At 36.6% G+C, this 21,806-nt stretch overlaps 1 protein-coding gene across 1 annotated transcript in view; it reads left to right on the top strand.

The window, feature by feature from the left end:
* The first annotated feature begins 560 nt into the window (after positions 1-560).
* GPR161 (G protein-coupled receptor 161) overlaps positions 561-21,806 on the top strand; it is a 33,903-nt gene continuing 12,657 nt past the window's right edge. Inside the window, exons 1-4 of the mRNA XM_053706512.1 lie at positions 561-1,083; positions 3,258-3,979; positions 4,937-5,041; positions 18,549-18,665. Of these exons, the coding sequence (XP_053562487.1) occupies positions 722-1,083; positions 3,258-3,979; positions 4,937-5,041; positions 18,549-18,665 (1,306 nt within the window). The 5' untranslated portion in view covers positions 561-721. The remainder of the gene's footprint in view (positions 1,084-3,257; positions 3,980-4,936; positions 5,042-18,548; positions 18,666-21,806) is intronic.

Below are 21,806 nucleotides of genomic sequence, written 5' to 3'. Positions count from 1 at the left end.
TGAAAATGTTTTCTTACAAACAAAAATAAATTTTATTTATCAAAAATAATTAAAAATCATGTAAGCTGCATAAGCTAGTCGCAGGCCTGCAACAAGGTGTTCAGAACCAAACATGTTTCTAGCCAAGCTTCAGCCCTTGTTCACTGCTGGCATGATATATTTATGTACAACATTTAAATAGATCATGTATGTAGGTAGTGGACATATTTCCCAATATACTTTTATAATGCTAATACATAAATACCGATTGAATTTCTGCAGGTTGTGTGTTTTTATTAAATGCCTTTCCAAATAAAATAATTTTTGTAGTTAGTGGATATCAATCTCTACTAAATATCATTTGACGTTTACTTTGGCAATAAGCAATAGCAGATTCCTTGTCCAACTTAATTTGTTCTAGGAGTCCAGGTCCGGGAGGACAGAAGCATTTATTTATATAGCGTGCACACAAAGCTCTGTCCCGTGCACGTTACAATAACGTCGTCCCATTAAGCGCGGATGCGCTGATTACGTATGCGTGTCTGCGACGTGCTCGTTCTTGACGAGCATAGCGACTGCGAGAGCGAGATTGTTCATGAAAGTTGTGGCCGCTGGCATTTTTCGAACTGAGATTTCAGATGCTCCAATGCGATATTATTTACTTTGCTCCGTTACTGTTAAACTTCATTGGGAATATTTTTTTAGGTTCCCAGTATGTTCCAGATAGATTTTCAGTGTTACAATGAAAGTTAACTCTTCTGATGGAAACGGTGTGGGAGCGAACACAGGACCTGCAAATGGAGCTATAATAGTGACCGAGTCTATTGCCATAATTATTATTGATGTTCTCATATGTTTAGGGAACCTCGTCATAGTTGTTACTCTCTATAAAAAGTCGTATTTGCTTTCACTCAGCAATAAGTTTGTGTTCAGTTTGACTCTTTCAAACCTACTTCTGTCTATGCTTGTGCTCCCTTTTGTGGTTGTGAGCTCTATATTGAGAAAATGGATTTTCGGTGTTGTCTGGTGCAACTTTTCTGCTATACTGTACATGCTGATCAGCTCTGCCAGCATGCTTACTTTAGGGATCATAGCCATTGACAGGTGAGATTTCCCATCTCTGTCCAAACTGTGTATACATTGTTTTTTTTTTTAAACAGAACATTGTATATTAAAACGTTATTCTAATTTTGGTATATAGACAATGGGGGGGATAGCTTTAGTTGGTATATACTTTTCGTTTTACACAAGTGTTTTGTTTTAAAGGAATGTGCTGTTGGTAGAATTATACAACAAATAACACATTTATTACTGATTGGAATACAGTTATCCCTTTTCAGTCAATGGTGTAAAATTGTTGCTGGCAATAAATGTATATGTAAGCTTTAAAGGGACGTGAAACACAATTTTTTTTCTTTCAGACAGCATGTAAAGTTAAACAACTTTCCAATTTAATTGTTATTAATTTGGTTTCATTATCTTTGTATCCTTTATTGAAGGGGCAGCAATGCAAGACTGGGAGCTAGCTGAGCACATCAGTAAACCAATGACTAGGGATATATGTGCAGCCACCAATCAGCAACTAACTCCCAGCTCCTGAGCTTACCTCGGTATGATTTTTGAAAAAGGATACCAAGAGAAAGATGCAAATTAGCATAAGTAATTTGGAAAGTTGATTAAAGTATGCTTTATTCTCAACTGCTGTCCTCAAGTACCCCCAACAGGCCAGGTTTTCATTATAGCTTAACCAGTGCACAGGTGAAATAATCAGCTGATGGTTGAGAGCAGGTTAGTAACCATGGTGTTACTGATCAGGTTATTACTTCACCTTTGCACTGGTTCAGCTATAATGAAAACCTGGCCTGTTGTGGGTACTTGAGGACAGCAGTTGAGAAAAACTGCTTTATCTGTATCTTGAAAGAAAATTGTTGGGTTTCAGGTCCCTTCAACTTTTAGACTTCAGCAAGCAATTTGTATGTGACCGTAAACGTCAAAATTGTCTTGTGCATATAAAAAAGCATTTGTATGCAACCTGGTCTCAAAGGGACTGATTGCTCACTGGCTGACTTGCAGGAGTGCCACTGCTTTATTAGTTAACAGTAACATTGCCTCATAAGCGTAAAAACATATACATTTAACCTAAACTGCTATACATTCTAAAATGTCCTTTCTAAATGCAACAAAGAAAAAATGTCCTTTTAATTTAAAATGTTGGTGGAAAATGTGTTAGATGTGTTCTGTTACTTGCTGAGATGTGGTAGTTTTTGTCTGTAGATTTTTAAAGCAACCTAAAAACATAATTTAATTCCCCATAAACCGTTTAATTATACATAGTACACAAAGTTGTTATATATATAGTTCATTATTTAATGTCTGTTTTTCCTGTAATTAAATACTAAACATTGTTTTTCCAGCTGTCCCTAGAGAGGCATTTTGCTAATTTCAGAACCACATTAATGCAACATTCTACTCCATGACTGTTTCATCAGTTTAGAAACACATTTTATTTATGTCCCAAATTTGTCACAGAAAAGGAAATAAGGAAAATCATACTCAATAGTATACATTGCAAGGTTCCCTAGACTGCAAATCGTGCTAGGAAAATGTGTTTAAATGCCTTTTAAAAAAAACATGGTTTGCTTGCTGTAATCTTTAAAATGCACAGCTTTCTGCTGATATATTTACTACATACATTGTTTTATACAATTATATCTGTGCTACTACAAATTGCATGGCTGACTCTTAGGCTTTAAATAGGGTATATACTGGTACTTTATTTTGAGTTAAAGGGACACTGAACCCAAATTTTTTGTTTTTCGTAATTCAGATAGAGCATGACATTTTAAGCAACTTTCTAATTTACTCCTATTATCAAATTTTCTTTATTCTCTTGGTATCTTTATTTGAAATGTAAGTTTAGATGCCGGCCCATTTTTGGTGAACAACTTGGGTTGTCCTTGCTGATTGGTGGATAAATTCATCCACCAATAAAAAGTGCTGTCCAGAGGTCTGAACCAAGAAAAAAAGCTTAGATGCCTTTTTCAAATAATGATAGCAAGAGAACAAAGAAAAATTGATAATAGGAGTAAATTAGAAAGTTGCTTAAAATTGCATGCTCTATCTGAATCACAAAAGAGAAAATTTGGGTTCAGTCTCCCTTTAAAGCAACATTCTTCTAATGTTAAAATGACGTACTCTAACAAAGTAAAGCATTAAAGTTTTGTTTTACAATGCCCCTTTAACTGTTCAGCATATTGTAACCATTATTTGTCTTTTAGGTATTATGCCATTCTCTACCCAATGGTTTATCCTATGAAGATTACAAGCAACAGAGCTGTTCTTGCTATAGCGTATGTATGGCTGCATTCTCTTATAGGATGTCTTCCTCCTTTATTTGGATGGTCCTCTCTAGAGTTTGATCACTTCAAGTGGATGTGTGTAGCTGCATGGCATAAAGAGGCAGGATACACAGCTTTTTGGCAGATATGGTGTGCCTTACTTCCTTTCATCACTATGATGATTTGCTATGGCTTTATATTCCGTGTTGCCAGGATAAAAGCACGCAAGATTCACTGTGGAACGGTTGTAATTGTGCAAGATGTTCCCCAAAGAAGTGGGAGAAAAAATTCCAGTACTTCTACATCCTCTTCAGGAAGTCGAAGAAATGGATTTTCTAGTATGGTTTATTCGGCCAATCAGTGCAAAGCCTTAATTACTATATTAGTTGTTATTGGTGCTTTTGTTTTTACGTGGGGGCCTTATATGATTGTTATAAGTACAGAGGCATTGTGGGGCAACAACAGTGTTTCTCCAGTATTAGAGACTTTAGCCACCTGGCTGTCATTTACAAGTGCCATTTGCCACCCACTTATTTATGGACTTTGGAACAAAACTGTACGGAAAGAACTTTTAGGTATGTGTTTTGGAAACCGGTACAGAGATCCTTTTCATCAGCAACCTAGAACATCAAGAATGTTTAGCATCTCTAACAGAATAACAGGTAATTATGGCGCTGGCGATATACAGAATATTGGAATATACCCCTTGCTGTGTGTTATATTTTTGTAAAATGAAAAACTTCAGAAAAATGAAAACACAGTGACAATATGTTGTTATGAAAGGGAATGGACATTAGTTTTTTTTTTTTTGTTTGTTTTTTTAGGTTTTCTGCTTGATGCATCCGTAGTACAAAATGACCTAAAGTTTTAATATTTTGGTTAAAGGGATGACAAAGTCAAAATTGAAATGTTCATGAATGCATTTCATTTTTAACCCCTTTGTGACAGCCACCATACACTTTACATTGGCCGTAGCAAGACTCTGCACTGTTTTTAGGAGTGTGGGACTCACTGACAATGGCAAGGAAACACTATTTTTGCATGTCTCACTTATATAGACGCATTTTGCAATATGCTACCATTAGTAAAAAATCTTCCAGTAGAAGTTATTACTGTTAAAGCAATGTACACACAAGATTCATATGTGCATATGCCACTAAAAATAACTTACTGGAAGCATTTTTCCTAATTGAAGTATATTGCAAAATTGCTTCTGCTTAAAAGGAAATGCACACCCATACGTAATGTCATTTTGACCTTTGTATACCTTTGTTTGGATTATGTTATCATAAAGCACTTTTCACACGTTTATAAAAAAAATTATGGTTTGTGATTAATTTTTCTGTTGCTATCCTATTTGGAGCATACAAGTTCTGAAATAACCACTCAGGAACAGTGGCTGTGAATTATCAGTCCTGTATACAATCTCTGCATAATATGCAGATATTACTTTGCTTGCTCAGTTGCAATATATCCCTACTGCTCCATTCCTACATAATAGTAATCGTTTAAACGTTCTGCATCTGCTATTTACAAAAAATCTCTTTGTAGATTTTTTTTTCTTTCTTTTGCTTAATTTACACAAGAAATACTAATGCAAAATGCTTTTTTTTAAATAGATCTTGGTTTACCTCCTCATCTCACTGCACTTATGGCAATCGGTACGGATTCGGAACACCAGAGCACTACAACAAACACCGGTTTCAGCTATTCAAATGATTCAGGTAATCATTTGTTCATTTCTTACTTTCTCCTTTCTTTTTAAATCTTTTTAATTATGTTAAAAATTATCAACTGCAGTTGTATTTACAATGATAACACAATATCTAAGATGCACACAGCTGAATGCAGCATGAAATCGGATGTGACTAGTTGTAATAATATGTCTGGCCACATTGTATAAAGATGTTATAAAGTCCTTTGTACTTGGGTATGTAGTACCGTGTATAATCGGTGTATCACTCTGTTAAAGCCACTCAGTGTAGGTCCTGCTATTGAAGTTGCTTAGAGTATAACCGCATACAAGAATGAGATCTACAGAAATGTAATTCTGTGATGAGAACATCCAAATTACTCAACTCTGGAAATTGAATCTGCAGCAGTGGGACAAGTAACGTAGTTTGGGTATGAAACCTGAGCACTTTCATTAATAAATGCTTAGATACCTGGTAACTTGGCTGCGGATTCAGTTAACATGTAGGAATGGTGAGGCAGATAAAGAGTACCTGTCGCTGCTTCATTAGTCAGCGTGTTCCTGTAGTCAGGAACCCTGAACAGGGTGTGAATCACTTCCTATGGTCAGGGTCACCTCTGCATGCTGTGAACCAAGGGAGATGCAGAGATGATAGGTTCAATATAAAACGTAGCTTCTATTGATATAGTTAAAAAGAACCAACAAACACACAACTCCAAGCTTCCTACGCAATTTGTGCCCAGAACGCAGCACTTTATCAGTGGTAATAGAGACCCTCTAACTAATAGTATTTCTAGCAAAACAAACTGCTTATCCCCTAATATGCCCGTAGCCTTCATAGAGAGTTGATCTATGTATGTACCTCAGGTTAGTATTTAAGGACAGTATAGGGTAAAAATACTTAGTAGCAAGTAACTGTAAAAACATACTTTCAAAGAAACAAAAAAATATAAAAATCAAACAAGTACTTGATTAACAACTGTGGCAAAGCTAACAAATACTGCATTAGTATTCAACTTATTTGATCTTGCAAAACACAACAGAAAACACAGGTTATACAGTATCATTCACATTCATCTTAAAGTAGTATATGATTAATAACATACTTCTTCTGATGATTGATGTTTGAAAACATTAGAATTAGATGTAAATACAATAGTCATGTTATTGATCAATGTATAGTTATGTAAGCTAAAATATGTTTCTTTCATGTAATTAGCAAGAGTCCATGAGCTAGTGACGGGATATACATTCCTACCAGGAGGGGCAAAGTTTCCCAAACCTCAAAATGCCTATAAATACACCCCTCACCACACCCACAATTCAGTTTTACAAACTTTGCCTCCCATGGAGGTGGTGAAGTAAGTTTGTGCTAGATTCTACGTTGATATGCGCTTCGCAGCAGGCTTAAGCCCGGTTTTCCTCTCAGAGTGCAGTGAATGTCAGAGGGATGTGAGAGAGTATTGCCTATTTGAATACAATGGTCTTCCTCTAGGGGATCTATTTCATAGGTTCTCTGTTATCGGTCGTAGAGATTTCTTCTCCTACCTCCCTTTTCAGATCGACGATCTACTCTTATATACCATTACCTCTACTGATTACAGTTTCAGTACTGGTTTGGCTATCTACTATATGTAGATGAGTGTCCTGGGGTAAGTAAGTCTTATTTTTTGTGACACTCTAAGCTATGGTTGGGCACTTTATATGTAAAGTTCTAAATATATGTGTTTAAACTTATATTTGCCATGATTCAGGATAATCAGTATTCCTTCATTCAGACGGTCAGTTTCATTATTTGTGATAATGCATATGAATATATATTTTTTCGTACCTTGAAAAATTTTTCAATTGACTATTTTTCCCTGCGGGCTGTTAGGCTTGCGGGGGCAGAAAATGCTTTGTTTTATTGCGTCATTTTTGGCGCGAACTTTTTTGGCGCAAAATTTGGTCATTTCCGGCGCCGTTGTTGACGCCGGATGTTGTTCGTAGTTACGTCATTTTTTTGACGCATGTGTATTCAGACGTTTTTTGCGCCAAAAAATGTGGGCGTCTGTTTCGGCGTCAGAAGATGTGACGTCATATTTGGCGCCAAAAGATATGGGCGTTGTATTTGGCCCCAATAATGTGGGTCACATTATTTAAGTCTCATATTTTTTTGCTGCTTCTGGTTGCTAGAGGCTTATTTGTTTTGCATTTTACTCCCATTCCTGAAACTGTCATTTAAGGAATTTGATAATTTTGCTTTATATGTTGTTTTTTTCTATTACATATTGCAAGATATTTCGTACACTGTTCCTGAATCAAAACATGCTAACGGATTCCTGTTGACTGATATCAGTCCTACCAAAGCTAAGTTAATTTATTTTAATGTTATGAATGTTTATCTTTAGCTATGGTTTGTAATAAGTTATCATGATAAACTTTTACATGCAGAATCTATTAGTATTTATGCTTCATATATTGCTATTCTTTTTACATCTTATGTACAAGATATACTTAGGAATTGATAAGAATATTTTTCTGATTCTATGTTAAGGCTTTGTCTGACATCGCGCCTTCTAATACAATTTTTAGGTCTTTTTCAAACTTCTTTTTTAGTTGATGAAGTTTCAAATGACCAACAACATACTGAATTATCCTTCTCTGATGGTTTTTTCTCATTCAGAATTTTATTCATCAGATATTGACACTAACAAATCTACTTTTTTATTTTTATTAGAGTACATTTGTTCTTTGTTGAAGAGGTGTTGATTATTTTGGATATTGAGGTAACTAGTTCTTTTTAAAAACTAGCTAGCATTTTATTTCTGCTTATTTAATCTTCTGTGTTTTCAGAGGTTTTTTTCCAGTTCCTGATACTATGAAAGGGAATAGGCTGAGAATATTCCTTCTTCAAGGGTTTTTTAATTATATTCTTTGCCGGCAGTTAATTTCAGTTTTGAGGGATCCCCAATTTAATGGGGCTATCTCTACTCCTGCTAAATATGCTATTGTTTCTATAGCAAAATAGTATTTATTTTCCTTTAGATGGTTGTATCTTATTTAAGGAAAATTATTTATTTTCAGGTACTTTTTCTTGGACCTGTGATTTATTTGGATGATGTTGCAATTGCTTAATTTTTTTTGTTAGGATACTTTAAGATCAAGTATCGGATTATGATTTATTTAGCATTGTTATAGGGACAAAATCTACTGCTCATTTGAAGTTCAGACTAGGTGCTGTTGCATTGTCTTGTTGTCTTGCATTTGTTAATTATGCAAGTCCAGTGTGTTGACTGGTCCTTTAACTTGATTAACATGCTAATAATTTCATTTGTGTCTTCATTTTATTGAATATTTTCGCAAATGAGGTTTTTTCTATGTCTTTAACTGTTTTAGCTAGAAGAATTTTGTGATTTCTAAAAAATCCATAATTCTTTTTTTCCAAGATAATCAATTATTTGGTTCATAATTGGATTCAATTCTTAACTGTTACTCTGGGCTTCAAGATTGAGTTCTAGGACTAAAACTTTAAGCTTATATTAGTTTTGTTGTTCTTACTATGGAACGAAATCCTAAATTCTTACCCAAGTAACATGTTTTTAATTGGAGGTTTTTTAGTTCAAAATATGCTCCCTAAATTTGCATTTATGTGCCGTATTCCAGCTTGGCTGGTAAGGGGCAGGTTAAGACTTTTTTGAAATTTGTTTGGTTCTATTCGGTCCAAATCTCTTAGATTTTGGGTACAGAATAAGATTCAGAGTAAAACAGTCTGTGAGAAGTCTTTTTTTCTCTATTATATTCCAGCTATTCCAGTAAGGCTAACACTTTCCTTAAGTGTGTTTCAGTCCTATATATTTGGGTTTTGATGAAGCATGGCTGATCACCCGTTGGGGATTAAGCGCTGCTCAGACCTGGAGTTTTCTGGGGTATTTATTCCAGTTCCATTTTTAGGAAATGGGTTTGGGGTTTTATTCAAGACTATTCATTGTTCTGAAGATAGAAAATCTTTCTGAAATGTCATATAAGTATACCATCTTTTAGAATGGTGTTTATATAGTCTATTTTGCCTTTTTTTTCAGTGATGCATTATTTGTTTACAATAGATGCATATCTTTTTCAGATTCTCTTTTTTGACAAGCATTACCAATTTGTTGCTTTTCCTTCTGGTCTAGCGACAGTTCTAAGAATCTTTTCAAGGTTCTCAGTGTTCCTTATTTGGACAGTCTCGTGGTACTGGCTCAGTCTTTTCGTTCTGCGGAATCTCATACGATTCAACTTTGTTTCTTCAAGACATGGTTAGAGGATCTCTTTATCAAAAGCTTCTTGATTCCTCACACAAGGGTCACCTTTTTTAGGTTTCCAGATAGTTTGCGTCAATGTCTTTGTCTCTAACAGACAAGTGACAATTTTATTGGGTTCCGTCTGTCGGAACATTCAGTCTCTATTATTTCCTTCAGTTGCTATATATGCATGGAAGTTTTAGGTCTCATGACTGCTGCATTGGATTCGATTCCCTTTGCTTATTTTCATAGGAAACCTTTCCAGTTTTTTATGCTGAATAATGGTGCAGGGATTCTAGGATATCACTTTTTATATCTTCGAATCCTAATATTTAGCTATCTTTTGATTCGGTGGTTAAGATCACCATCATTTAGTTCTACAGGTCTGTTCGGTTCTTTCAACCTGGACCATGATCTCTACAGATGCAAGTCTTTTTTAGGTTGGGAGGCTGTCTGAGGATCTCTGTCAGCACAAGGAGTTTGGAAATCTCAGGAGGCGAGATTACCATTTGATATTTTGGAACTCCGTGCATTCTCAGAGTTCTTCAGTTTGGTTACTTTTTGAAGAAGAGACGTTTATTATTTTTTTCAGACAATGTCACAACTGTGGCGTATGTCAATCATCAGGGTGGGACTATCAGTCCTTAGGCTGTGACAGAAGTATCTTGGATATTTGCTTGGGCTAAATCCAGCTCCTATCTAAATTCTGTGGGTTTTTTCCCAGGTATAGACATTGGGAAGCGGATTATCTCTGTTAATCAAGCTTTACATCCGGGAGAATGGTCTCTTTACCCAAATATGTTTTTTCAATTTTTAAGATGTGAGGGCTTCCAGAAATAGATCTGTTGGCATCTCATCTAAACAAGGAACTTCCCAGGGGCCTATTCAGGTCCGGGGATCCTCAGGCAGAAGTAGTGTATGCATTGACACTTCCTTGGAATTATCATTCTGCCTATATTTTTTTTCATCTCTGGTTCTTCTTTCAAGAGTGATTTTCAAAATCATCAGAGAGCAATCTTTGGTGTGGCTGGTGGCTCTAGTATGACCATTCAGTTTTTGATATATTGGTAAAACATTCGTGTTTTTTCATCAGGAATTCAAAATATTAATTTGATGGTATGAAAATTTAACGCTTAGTACTTAGTCATAGAAGTTTCTCTGACTCAGTGATTAATACTATATTGCAGGCTCGTAAATCTATGTCTAGTAGGATTTATTATCGAGTTTGGAAGATTGACATCTCATGATGCTCTTCTTATGAATTCTCTTGGCATTCTTTTAGAATTCCTAGGATTTTATAGTTTCTTAAGTTTTTGTCTGCATGTTCCTTGAAAGGACAAATCTCTACTTTTCCTGTGCTGTTTCACAGTAAGAATTGCTAAATCTTTCTGATATTCATTGTTTTGTTCAGGCTTTGGTTCGTATCAAGCCTGTCATTTAAGCCAATTTCTCCTCCTTGGAGCCTTAATTTGGTTCTGAAGGCTTTACAGGCTCTTCTGTTTGAGCATATGCTTTCTTTGGACATTAATTACTTTCATGGAAAGTATTGTTCTTTTTAGACATCTCTTCAGCTAGAACAGTTTTTGAATTATCTGTTCTTTCTTGTGAATCTCTATTTCAAGTGCAGCAACATTTGGGTATCAGGCCCCTTTAAACACTGGCTTCTAAAGTAAATCAATCTTAAAATATAAAACATTACATTACTTGGCCAATATGTTTTTACCCCTGTTATCATGAATTTAACATCTATCCCCTAAGGCATGGGTGTTTAAGTTTAGTGAGCTGGGTGTATTAATTTGAGAAATTTAAAGATCTTCTTTCATATTTATGCCAATCTGAATTGTATAATGCATTGGTGCCAAGACAGAGTATATGCAATCAAATGGCATAATTATTATGGTGCAGAATATTCTTGTGAAAACACGTTTATACATTTCTTTTCAAATCCAGGCCACATCATTACTTCTGCCTTTTTAGACATACCTGCCTTAAGAGGATTTCAATCAACATGCTGTTGCATACTGATGTGAACGTTCTAGTGTACCCTCACAACCACTGGGAAACAGCCAATTAAACTTCTATATTTGCTATCATTACAATCAGGGTTTGAGTAACATTTAAAAAGCCAAGTGTATCTAATCCTTGTTTAACCCTTTCATCACCGGGACTTCCAGACAAAATCTTACCCAAAATACCAGAGCATTTTTAGCATTTTTTAACAGAAATAGAGCAGTTTTTTTTTGTAAAAGTTTCTCTGTGATCCCCTTTGTTCATAAATAGCAGACATATATGGCTTTGCCATTGCTTTTTGGTTATTAGAAGGCCGCTAATTGCAATTCAGCACCACACTTCTATTATTCCCGGCAGTGAATGGGGTTAATTAGGTAGCTTTAAAGGTAAATTTTAGCTTTAGTGTAGAGATTACCCTGCCATCTGACACTTCCCAACCCCTAATCCCTACCTAATCCCTCCCAAACAGCTCTCTGCCCTCCGTCACCCCCCCCCCCGCCCCACTGGTCACCCCCATCTTAGGTACTGGTAGACAGTCTGCAGGATGAAAATGTAAACTTTTTTTTGTTTTAGCTCTCTGCCACTACCTAAAAACCGTTTTTAAAAATAAATAAATATATTTTTATTTTTTATGGTGCTTTTCCGTAGCGTGCTGCCCCATCTCTCCCTGTCCCTTTGCTTGAATTTATCCGCATTTTCCTGTGCTGTTTCACAGTAAGAATTGCTAAATCTTTCTGATATTCATTGTTTTGTTCAGGCTTTGGTTCGTATCAAGCCTGTCATTTAAGCCAATTTCTCCTCCTTGGAGCCTTAATTTGGTTCTGAATGCTTTACAGGCTCTTCTGTTTGAGCATATGCTTTCTTTGGACATTAATTACTTTCATGGAAAGTATTGTTCTTTTTAGACATCTCTTCAGCTAGAACAGTTTTTGAATTATCTGTTCTTTCTTGTGAATCTCTATTTCTGATTTTTTTTCATCAGGATAAGGTGGTTTTTGCTGTCCTCATTTCAATTTTTACCTAAAGTTGTGAATTCTAACAACATTGGTAGAGGAATTATTGTCTCTTCCTTGTGTCCTAATCCTAAGAATTCTTTGGTAAGATTCTTACATTCTTTGGATGTGGTAAGAGTTTAGAAATATTATGTTGAAGCTACTCAGATTTCAGACAGACTTCTAGTCTATTTGTTATCTTTTCTAGTTTTAGGAAAGGTCAGAAGGCTTCTGCCATTTCTTTGGCATCTTGGTTAAGCTTTTTGATTCATCATGCTTATTTGGAGTTGGCTTAATCCCCGCCTCAGAGGATTACGGCTCATTCTACTAGGTCAGTTTCTACTTCCTGGACTTTTAAGAATGAAGCTTCTGTTGATCAGATTTGCAAAGCAATGACTTGGTCTTCTTTGCATACTTTTACTAAATTCTACCATTTTGATGTTTTCTCTTCTTCAGAAGCAGTTTTGGTAGAATGGTACTTCAGGCAGCTGTTTTCAGTTTGATTCTTCTGCTTATAATTTAATTTTTTTTCATTATAAAAATTGAAACTTTTGATTTGGGTAGTGGATTAATTTTTCAGCGGAATTGGCTGTCTTTATTTTATCCCTCCCTCTCTAGTGACTCTTGCGTGGAAGTTCCACATCTTGGGTATCTGCTATCCCATACGTCACTAGCTCATGGACTCTTGCTAATTACATGAAAGAAAACATAATTTATGTAAGAACTTACCTGATAAATTCATTTCTTTCATATTAGCATGAGGCTCACCCTTTTTTGTGGTGGTTATGATTTTTTTGTATAAAGCACAATTATTCCAATTCCTTATTTTTGATGCTTTCGCTCCTTCTTATCACCCCACTTCTTGGCTATTCGTTAAACTGAATTGTGGGTGTGGTGAGGGGTGTATTTATAGGCATTTTAAGGTTTTGGAAACTTTGCCCCTCCTGGTAGGAATGTATATCCCATACGTCACTAGCTCATGGACTCTTGCTAATATGAAAGAAATGAATTTATCAGGTAAGTTCTTACATAAATTATGTCTTCTATTAAAGGGATATGAAACCCAAATATTTTTTTTATGCTTTAGATAGAGCATTAAGCCATCAATCAGCAAACCCCACTCAGTTCTGAACCAAAAATGGGCCGTCTCCTAAGCTTACATTCCAGCTTTTGAAATAAAGATACCAAGAGAACGAAGAAAAAATTATAATAGGAGTAAATTAAAAAGTTGCTTAAAATCGCATGCTCTATCTAAATCATGAAGAAGAAAAAAAATTGTTTTGTATCCCTTTAACATCTTCACCCAAAACGACGTGTGTGTGTATATATACGTTGTGCGGTACTTTGGCTATCGTACCGCACGACGTGTGTGTGTATATATACGTCGTCGCTTCACGATGCTCTAGCACTGTTAAAGGGACAGTCTACACCAGAATTTTTGTTTTAAAAGATAGATAATCCCTTTATTACCCATTCCCCAGTTTTGCATAACCAACAGTTATATTAATATACTTTTAACCTCTGTGATTATCTTCTTTCTAAGCCTCTGCAAACTTCCCCTTTATTTCAGCTATTTTGACAGACTTGCAGTTTTGCCAATCAGTGTCTGCTCCCAGATAACTTCACGTGCACGAGAACAGTGTTATCTATATGAAACACATGAACTAACACCCTCTAGTGGTGAAAAACTTAAAATGCATTCTGAAAAGAGGTGGCCTTCAAGGTCTAAGAAATTAGCATATGAACCTCCTAGGTTAAGCTTTCAACTAAAAATACCAAGAGAACAAAGCAAAATTGGTGATAAAAGTAAATTGGAAAATTGTTTAAAATTACATGCCCTTTCTGAATCATGAAAGTTTATTTTGGCCTAGACTGTCCCTTTAAGTTACAACCGAGAACTGGAGCTCTTTTAACTTCAGGCATATGGAGCTGGAGCGTGATCGGTGCTCTGTCTCCATATGAGGGCAGATGTCTGATCGTAACAGACGGTGACACTGTGTGTGTCACTGTCTGTAACAATCTTCTGCTGGAGCCGGTGGGATGTGTGGGAGGAATGCAGGTGGCGGGTTTTTTGACCCAGCATGGGAGGCGGAAGTGGGAGGGGCCCTACAATGCGGATAAATTCAAGCAAAGGGACAGGGAGAGATGGGGCAGCTGCACTATGGAAAAGTTGGTGTGGGGGCCCTAAGCTAAAGATCATGGGTTGGGGGGGACACTACGCTACGGAAAAGCACCATAAAAAATAAAAATATATATTTTTTTTTAAAAACGGTTTTTAGGTAGTGGCAGAGAGCTAAAACAAAAAAAGTTTACATTTTCATCCTGCAGACTGTCTACCAGTACCTAAGATGGGGGTGACCAGTGGGGCGGGGGGGTGACGGAGGGCAGAGAGCTGTTTGGGAGGGATTAGGTAGGGATTAGGGGTTGGGAAGTGTCAGATGGCAGGGTAATCTCTACACTAAAGCTAAAATTTACCTTTAAAGCTACCTAATTAACCCCATTCACTGCCGGGAATAATAGAAGTGTGGTGCTGAATTGCAATTAGCGGCCTTCTAATAACCAAAAAGCAATGGCAAAGCCATATATGTCTGCTATTTATGAACAAAGGGGATCACAGAGAAACTTTTACAAAAAAAAAACTGCTCTATTTCTGCTAAAAATGCTCTGGTATTTTGGGTAAGATTTTGTCTGGAAGTCCCGGTGATGAAAGGGTTAAACAAGGATTAGATACACTTGGCTTTTTAAATGTTACTCAAACCCTGATTGTAATGATAGCAAATATAGAAGTTTAATTGGCTGTTTCCCAGTGGTTGTGAGGGTACACTAGAACGTTCACATCAGTATGCAACAGCATGTTGATTGAAATCCTCTTAAGGCAGGTATGTCTAAAAAGGCAGAAGTAATGATGTGGCCTGGATTTGAAAAGAAATGTATAAACGTGTTTTCACAAGAATATTCTGCACCATAATAATTATGCCATTTGATTGCATATACTCTGTCTTGGCACCAATGCATTATACAATTCAGATTGGCATAAATATGAAAGAAGATCTTTAAATTTCTCAAATTAATACACCCAGCTCACTAAACTTAAACACCCATGCCTTAGGGGATAGATGTTAAATTCATGATAACAGGGGTAAAAACATATTGGCCAAGTAATGTAATGTTTTATATTTTAAGATTGATTTACTTTAGAAGCCAGTGTTTAAAGGGGCCTGATACCCAAATGTTGCTGCACTTGAAAATGATGCAGCATAGCTGTAAAAAGCTGACTAGAAAATATCACCTGAAAATCTCTATATAAAAAAGGAAGATATTTTACCTCAAAATGTCCTAAGTATTCACACCCCACTTTAAAGAGACTTTAAAGGAACAGTCAACCCAAAAATTACTGTAACTTATTTAGATTAGTCAATTAACAATCTTTACAGTAAACTGTAGCCCAATTTTCATCTAAATAAACATTGGCAGAAAATACACTTACTAGATCTCATCTGGCCGTTTTGAAATGGCCGCCTGACCCCTCCTCCTCTGATGTCTCCCAAAAGCACTCACTAGTACAGGATCCTTTCCTTTCCTCTCGTCCCTGCACGCTCCTGTCTCTCCCTTCATTCAGTTCAGTGAGACACACGCTGTTGCACGCACAGGGCAATGTGATATGTCATTGTCACATTGTAATATACAAAAACAGTTGGAGGGACTAATAGCGCTGCAATATCCACTATCGTGAATGCACACTCTTACAGTGACCTGATCCGGTTTCTCCCTTACTGAGTCTGAGCATTCATGAGAATTATTTTTGCTAAATCTTAATAATGCTGCTCATTTTGCACACATTGATCTATTTGAAGCACAAAGCAATCTGCTCAGCGTGTTATATATTAACGACGGAAGATAACAGCAGATCTACAAATAAAATTATAATTACACCAAGTCACCAACCTCTGAATTCTGTTGGGCTGTCATCAGATTTTTCCTTCTCGTTGTGGTTCTCCAGGTCATAACTTAGTGACAAAAGCTGTAGTGACGGGAACATGGTGAGAATAATGTGCACCAAATCCAGAGTAGACACATAGGTTGTGAAATCGCTCATTAAGATCACACTTAGCAGCCAGGGCAGCGAGATAGCGCTCAGGCTCAGTTAGGGAGGAACCGTGATCCGCTGCCCTGGCTGCTGTCTAAGTATGATCTTAATGAGCGATTTCACAACCTATGTTTCTACTCTGGATTTGGTGCACATTATTCTCACCATATTCCCGTCACTACAAGTTTTTGTCGCTAAGTTATGACCTGGAGAACCACAACAAGAAGGAAAAATCTGATGACAGCCCAACAGAATTCAGAGGTTGGTGACTTGGTGCAATTATAATTTTATTTGTAGATCTGCTGTTATCTTCCGTCGTTAATATATAACACGCTGAGCAGATTGCTTTGTGCTTCAAATAGATCAATGTGTGCAAAATGAGCAGCATTATTCAGATTTAGCAAAAATAATTCTCATGAATGCTCAGGCTCAGTTAGGGAGAAACCGGATCACGTCACTGTAATTAAATCACTTATTGAAGTTTGAAGACGACTAAGGTTCAGTGAGTGCTTATTTGTGGGATTCCATTGATATTTTATAGCCCCCTGGGATCACCAGAAATCACAGCTGAAATCACAGCTCCAACATAGGCACATAGAAAGCGCAGCACGGCTGGTGAGGTGAGACACAGGCAAATCGGCTGTGATTTCTGGTGATCCGGTTTCTCCCTAACTGCTCAGGCTGAGTGTGCGAAAAAGCAAGTGTGCCGCACAAGGAGGAGGAACTCCGAGACTGAGATGTTCCCTCTGTTTACTTGCCGAGACAGGTGAGAGACTGACTAGCAGGGATCCCGTTCATTCGGCTTCTACCTATTTGCAAGCACTGAGATTCAACCACTACAGGGGAAATAATCCAGCCACTAGCGGGTAAGATACAGTTTAAACTTTTATTGGGAATAAGGGGTCATTGCAACCACAGAGCACGTAAGAGTGTGCATTCACAATAGTGGATATTGCAGCGCTATTAGTCCCTCTGTTTTTGTATATTACAATGTGACAATGACATATCAGACCCAGCCTGTGGAAGTTAACTCATTGCCCTGTGCGTGTAACAGCGTGTGTCTCACTGAACTGAATGAAGGGAGAGACAGGAGCGCGCAGGGACGAGAGGAAAGGATCCTGTACTACTGAGAGCTTTTGGGAGAAATCAGAGGAGGAGGGGTCAGGCGGCCATTTCAAAACGGCCAGATGAGATCTAGTAAGTGTATTTTCTGCCAAAGTTTATTTAGATGAAATAGGGCTACAGTTTACTGTAAAGATTGTTAATTGACTAATCTAAATAAGTTACAGTAATTTTTGGGTTGACTATCCCTTTAAGCAGCTAATCGGGATGCTTGTCCCAGGACTTGCATGTGCAGGCAAAGCCTATCCTATTACATTTTAAGAAGATTACTATGAAATTTCACGATTTCAGTGAAATCTCATGAGAACACTGCAAAGCAATGCATGGCCTAATCACTGCTGATGCTGATTGGCTCTTGTTTTGGGGGGCTTGTGTTTTTTTTCCCCCCAACTTGCAGATGAAGAATAACCGTTCACAGAGCACTTACTCTGGTGAGCTAAAAAATTAATTCCTCTAAAATATCTTCCCTTTTTTACAGAGATGCTCAGGTGATATTTTCCTGTCGGCTTTTTACAGTTATACTGCATCACTTTCAAGTGATTGAGCATATGAGTATTATGTCCCTTTAACACCTTTACATTTCGTTCAACACGTTTATGAGTTGTTTGAAGTGATTTTGTTTTTGATGTGTCTGTACTTTCATGAGGACCCTTGTGATAAGATGTATGTTTTATTAATTGGGAAACTAATGACATTGGGCACCATGATGGATATATGTAGCTGCCTGTTTGTCTAATAGACCATTTGTGTTCTAGAAGCAGTAATTTGTCTAAAAATATTTTGTCTGGCTATTATTTTTAGTTTCCTTTTGCGAACACGGTCATCATTTTAATACTGCCATAGGGAGGGTGATCATGCATTATTTTGGTTTGATCACTTATAAATCTTTCTCCTAAACTGCTGTGATTTTTGGAATGGGTTAAACCTCCACAAGTTTGGAAACAATGTTCAACAATCAAAATCTATAATGCATATAAAAACAGAGGTTATCTTAAAATGCCTTTTTAAAAATATAAGTGAGGTGAATCAGCAAAGTTTTTAAAATGCACCATTTTCTTGTTGTAGGTACTGATGTCATGTTGCTGGAAGATACCAGTTCTGATGGTATACACCAGCCTAGGGTTATCTACTCTAGAAGAAAAAGCTCGGTCACATTTGAAGATGAGGTAGAACAAAAGCCAGGTAAAGTATCATGTGATTCATAATCCTTAAACTGAGAATGCACTTTTAATATATTCATTTAATTGTTTTTATGGGTTCTTAGAAGGGCAATGTACTTGTGTAAACCCCAAAATTGTCTTTCATTATTTAGAGAATACAATTTTTACAAAGTTTCCAATTTACTTCTATTATAAAATTTGTTTCATTCTCATGTTATTCTTTATTGAAGAGATAGGTAGGTAGCGTGCACATGCCTGAAGCCCTACATGACAGGAAATAGTGCTTCCATCTAGTGCCCCTGCTAATGTATAACATTGTTGCACAACTGCTGCCATATAGTTTTGTGAACACGTGCACACTCATGAGCTTACATCCCAGCTTTTCAACAAGGGATAACAAGAAAACGAAGAAAATTTGATAACCGAAGTAAATTGGAAAGTTGTTTAAAATTGTATGTTCTATCTGAATCATGAAAGAAAAAAAAAATGGGTTTTATGTCCCTTTAACCCCTTAATGACCGCAACACTTTTCCATTTTATGTCCGTTTGGGACCAAGGCTATTTTTACATTTCTGCGGTGTTTGTGTTTAGCTGTAATTTTCCTCTTACTCATTTACTGTACCCACACATATTATATACCGTTTTTCTCGCCATTAAATGGACTTTCTAAAGATACCATTATTTTCATCATATCTTATAATTTACTATAAAAAATTTTATAAAATAGGAGGAAAAAATTGAAAAAAACACACTTTTTCTAACTTTGACCCTCAAAATCTCCTACACTTCAACAACTACCAAAAAACTCCCATGCTAAATAGTTTCTAAATTTTGTCCTGAGTTTAGAAATACTCAATGTTTACATGTTCTTTGCTTTTTTTGCAAGTTATAGGGCAATAAGTACAAGTAGCACTTTGCTATTTCCAAATTTTTTTTAAAAAAAATTAGCGATAGTTACATTGGAACACTGATATCTGTCAGGAATCCCTGATTAACCCTTCACATATATATATTTTTTAAAAGAACACAACCTAAGGTATTAAACATGGGGTATTTTGACTCTTTCCATGCAACTATTTTACCACCAATCTATGCCAAAGTTTGAAAAAAAAAAAAAAAAGTGGTGATTTTTTGACAAAATAGCAATTCAAGAATACATTTACTGAGAACGTTAAGGGTTACTGCCAAATAACACCCCAATATGTCTTCAGCAGCATCTCCTGAGTACAGTGATACCACCCATGTATAGGTCTGTTGGGTTCTCTGGGGGCTAAAAGGCCTTATTTTTAGGGGGCGCATTCCAGTTTTTTAATTTGGAATTTTCACATCTGTCGTCATGCACCCATGTCCTATTTGGGACATTTCTGAAGCCGGACAATGCAAATTACCCCCATCAAACCATATATTTTTAAAAAGTAGACACCCTAGGGTATTTCAAATGCTGGTATTTTAACACTTTGCATGCACTAATTCAACCACCAGTCTTTGTCAAACTTTTGGGTAGTCATTTTGGTGTGTTATTTTTCACACGCATTGTACTTTAGGCATGGATTCTCAGTTCCTGTTATATGTTACTGACCAAAAACACCTCAATATGTGTTCAACAACAACTTCTGAGTACAGTGATACCCCCCATGTATAGGTGTGTCGGGTTCTCTGGGGGCTAAAAGGCCTTAATTTTAGGGGGCGCATTCCAGTTTTTCAACTTGGAATTTTCACATCTGTCATCATGCACCCATGTTCTATTTGGGACATTTCTGAAGCCGGCCAATGTAAATTACCCCCATCAAACCATATATTTTTGAAAAGTAGACACCCTAGGGTATTTCAAATGCTGGTATTTTAACACTTTCCATGCACTAATTCAACCACTAGTCTTTGTCAAACTTTTAGGTAGTCATTTTTTTGCATTATTTTTCACACACATTGTACTTTAGGCATATATTCTCAGTCCCTGTTATGTGTTACTGCCAAAAAAACCCTCAATATGTATTCAACAACATCTCCTGAGTACAGTGATACCCCCCATGTATAGGTGTGTCGGGTTCTCTGGGGGCTAAAAGGCCTTAATTTTAGGGGGCGCATTCCAGTTTTTCAACTTGGAATTTTCACATCTGTCATCATGCACCCATGTCCTATTTGGGACATTTCTGAAGCCGGCCAATGTAAATTACCCCCATCAAACCATATATTTTTGAAAAGTAGACACCCTAGGGTATTTCAAATGCTGGTATTTTAACACTTTCCATGCACTAATTCTTTGTCAAACTATTAGGCAGTCATTTTTTGTGTTATTTTTCACACACATTGTACTTTAGACATGAATTCTCAGCTCCTGTTATGTGTTACTGCCAAAGAAGACCCCAATATGTGTTCACCAACATCTCCTGAGTACAGTGATACCACCTATGCATAAGTTTCTTGGCTTGTTCGGGGGGTGTAATGCCAAATGTCCAACATGCGTTTGTGATTTTTTTTTCACATTTAACATATTTTCTTTGCCTATTGTCTTTTTGGGGATATTTTAACATACCCCAATTTATTTGTTTCCATGAATGTGCATATTTTTGAAATGTTGACACCCCAAGGTATTGTATATGGTGTGCTTTGATGCATTTGAAGTAACTGTTTTAGCTAAAAAAAATTGGAGAAAGTGTATGGTGGCATTTTTTCAATTTTCATTTTTACACACACATTGCTTTTTGACTATGATTTAGGAGAGACTGTTGTAAGTTAGTGCAAAAAAATACTTCAGGTTGTTTTCTGCTAGGCACGCTGAGTACACCTATGCCCCCCATGCATAGGTTTGCCAGGATTTTGGGAAGGTTATGTTACAATTTTATGACTTGTGATTTTAGTTAAGTGAGAGTATTTCTTCTGATAGGCCTATCTTTAGTTTGGGGCCTATTGTAAACCCCACTTTTATTTATTGCCATGAATGTGCATATTTTTGAAATGTTGACACCCCAAGGTATTGTATATGGTGTGCTTTGGTGCATTTGAAGTAACTGTTTTAGCTAAAAAAATTGGAGAAAGTGTATGGTGGCATTTTTCAATTTTCATAGGTGTGTCCGGTCCACGGCGTCATCCTTACTTGTGGGATATTCTCTTCCCCAACAGGAAATGGCAAAGAGCCCAGCAAAGCTGGTCACATGATCCCTCC

This window comes from Bombina bombina, chromosome 3 (assembly GCF_027579735.1).
Source record: "Bombina bombina isolate aBomBom1 chromosome 3, aBomBom1.pri, whole genome shotgun sequence".
NCBI classification, from domain to species: Eukaryota; Metazoa; Chordata; class Amphibia; order Anura; family Bombinatoridae; genus Bombina; species Bombina bombina.
The sequence above is the reverse complement of the archived record's forward strand: the minus strand, read 5'-3'. Positions and strand labels throughout refer to the sequence as shown.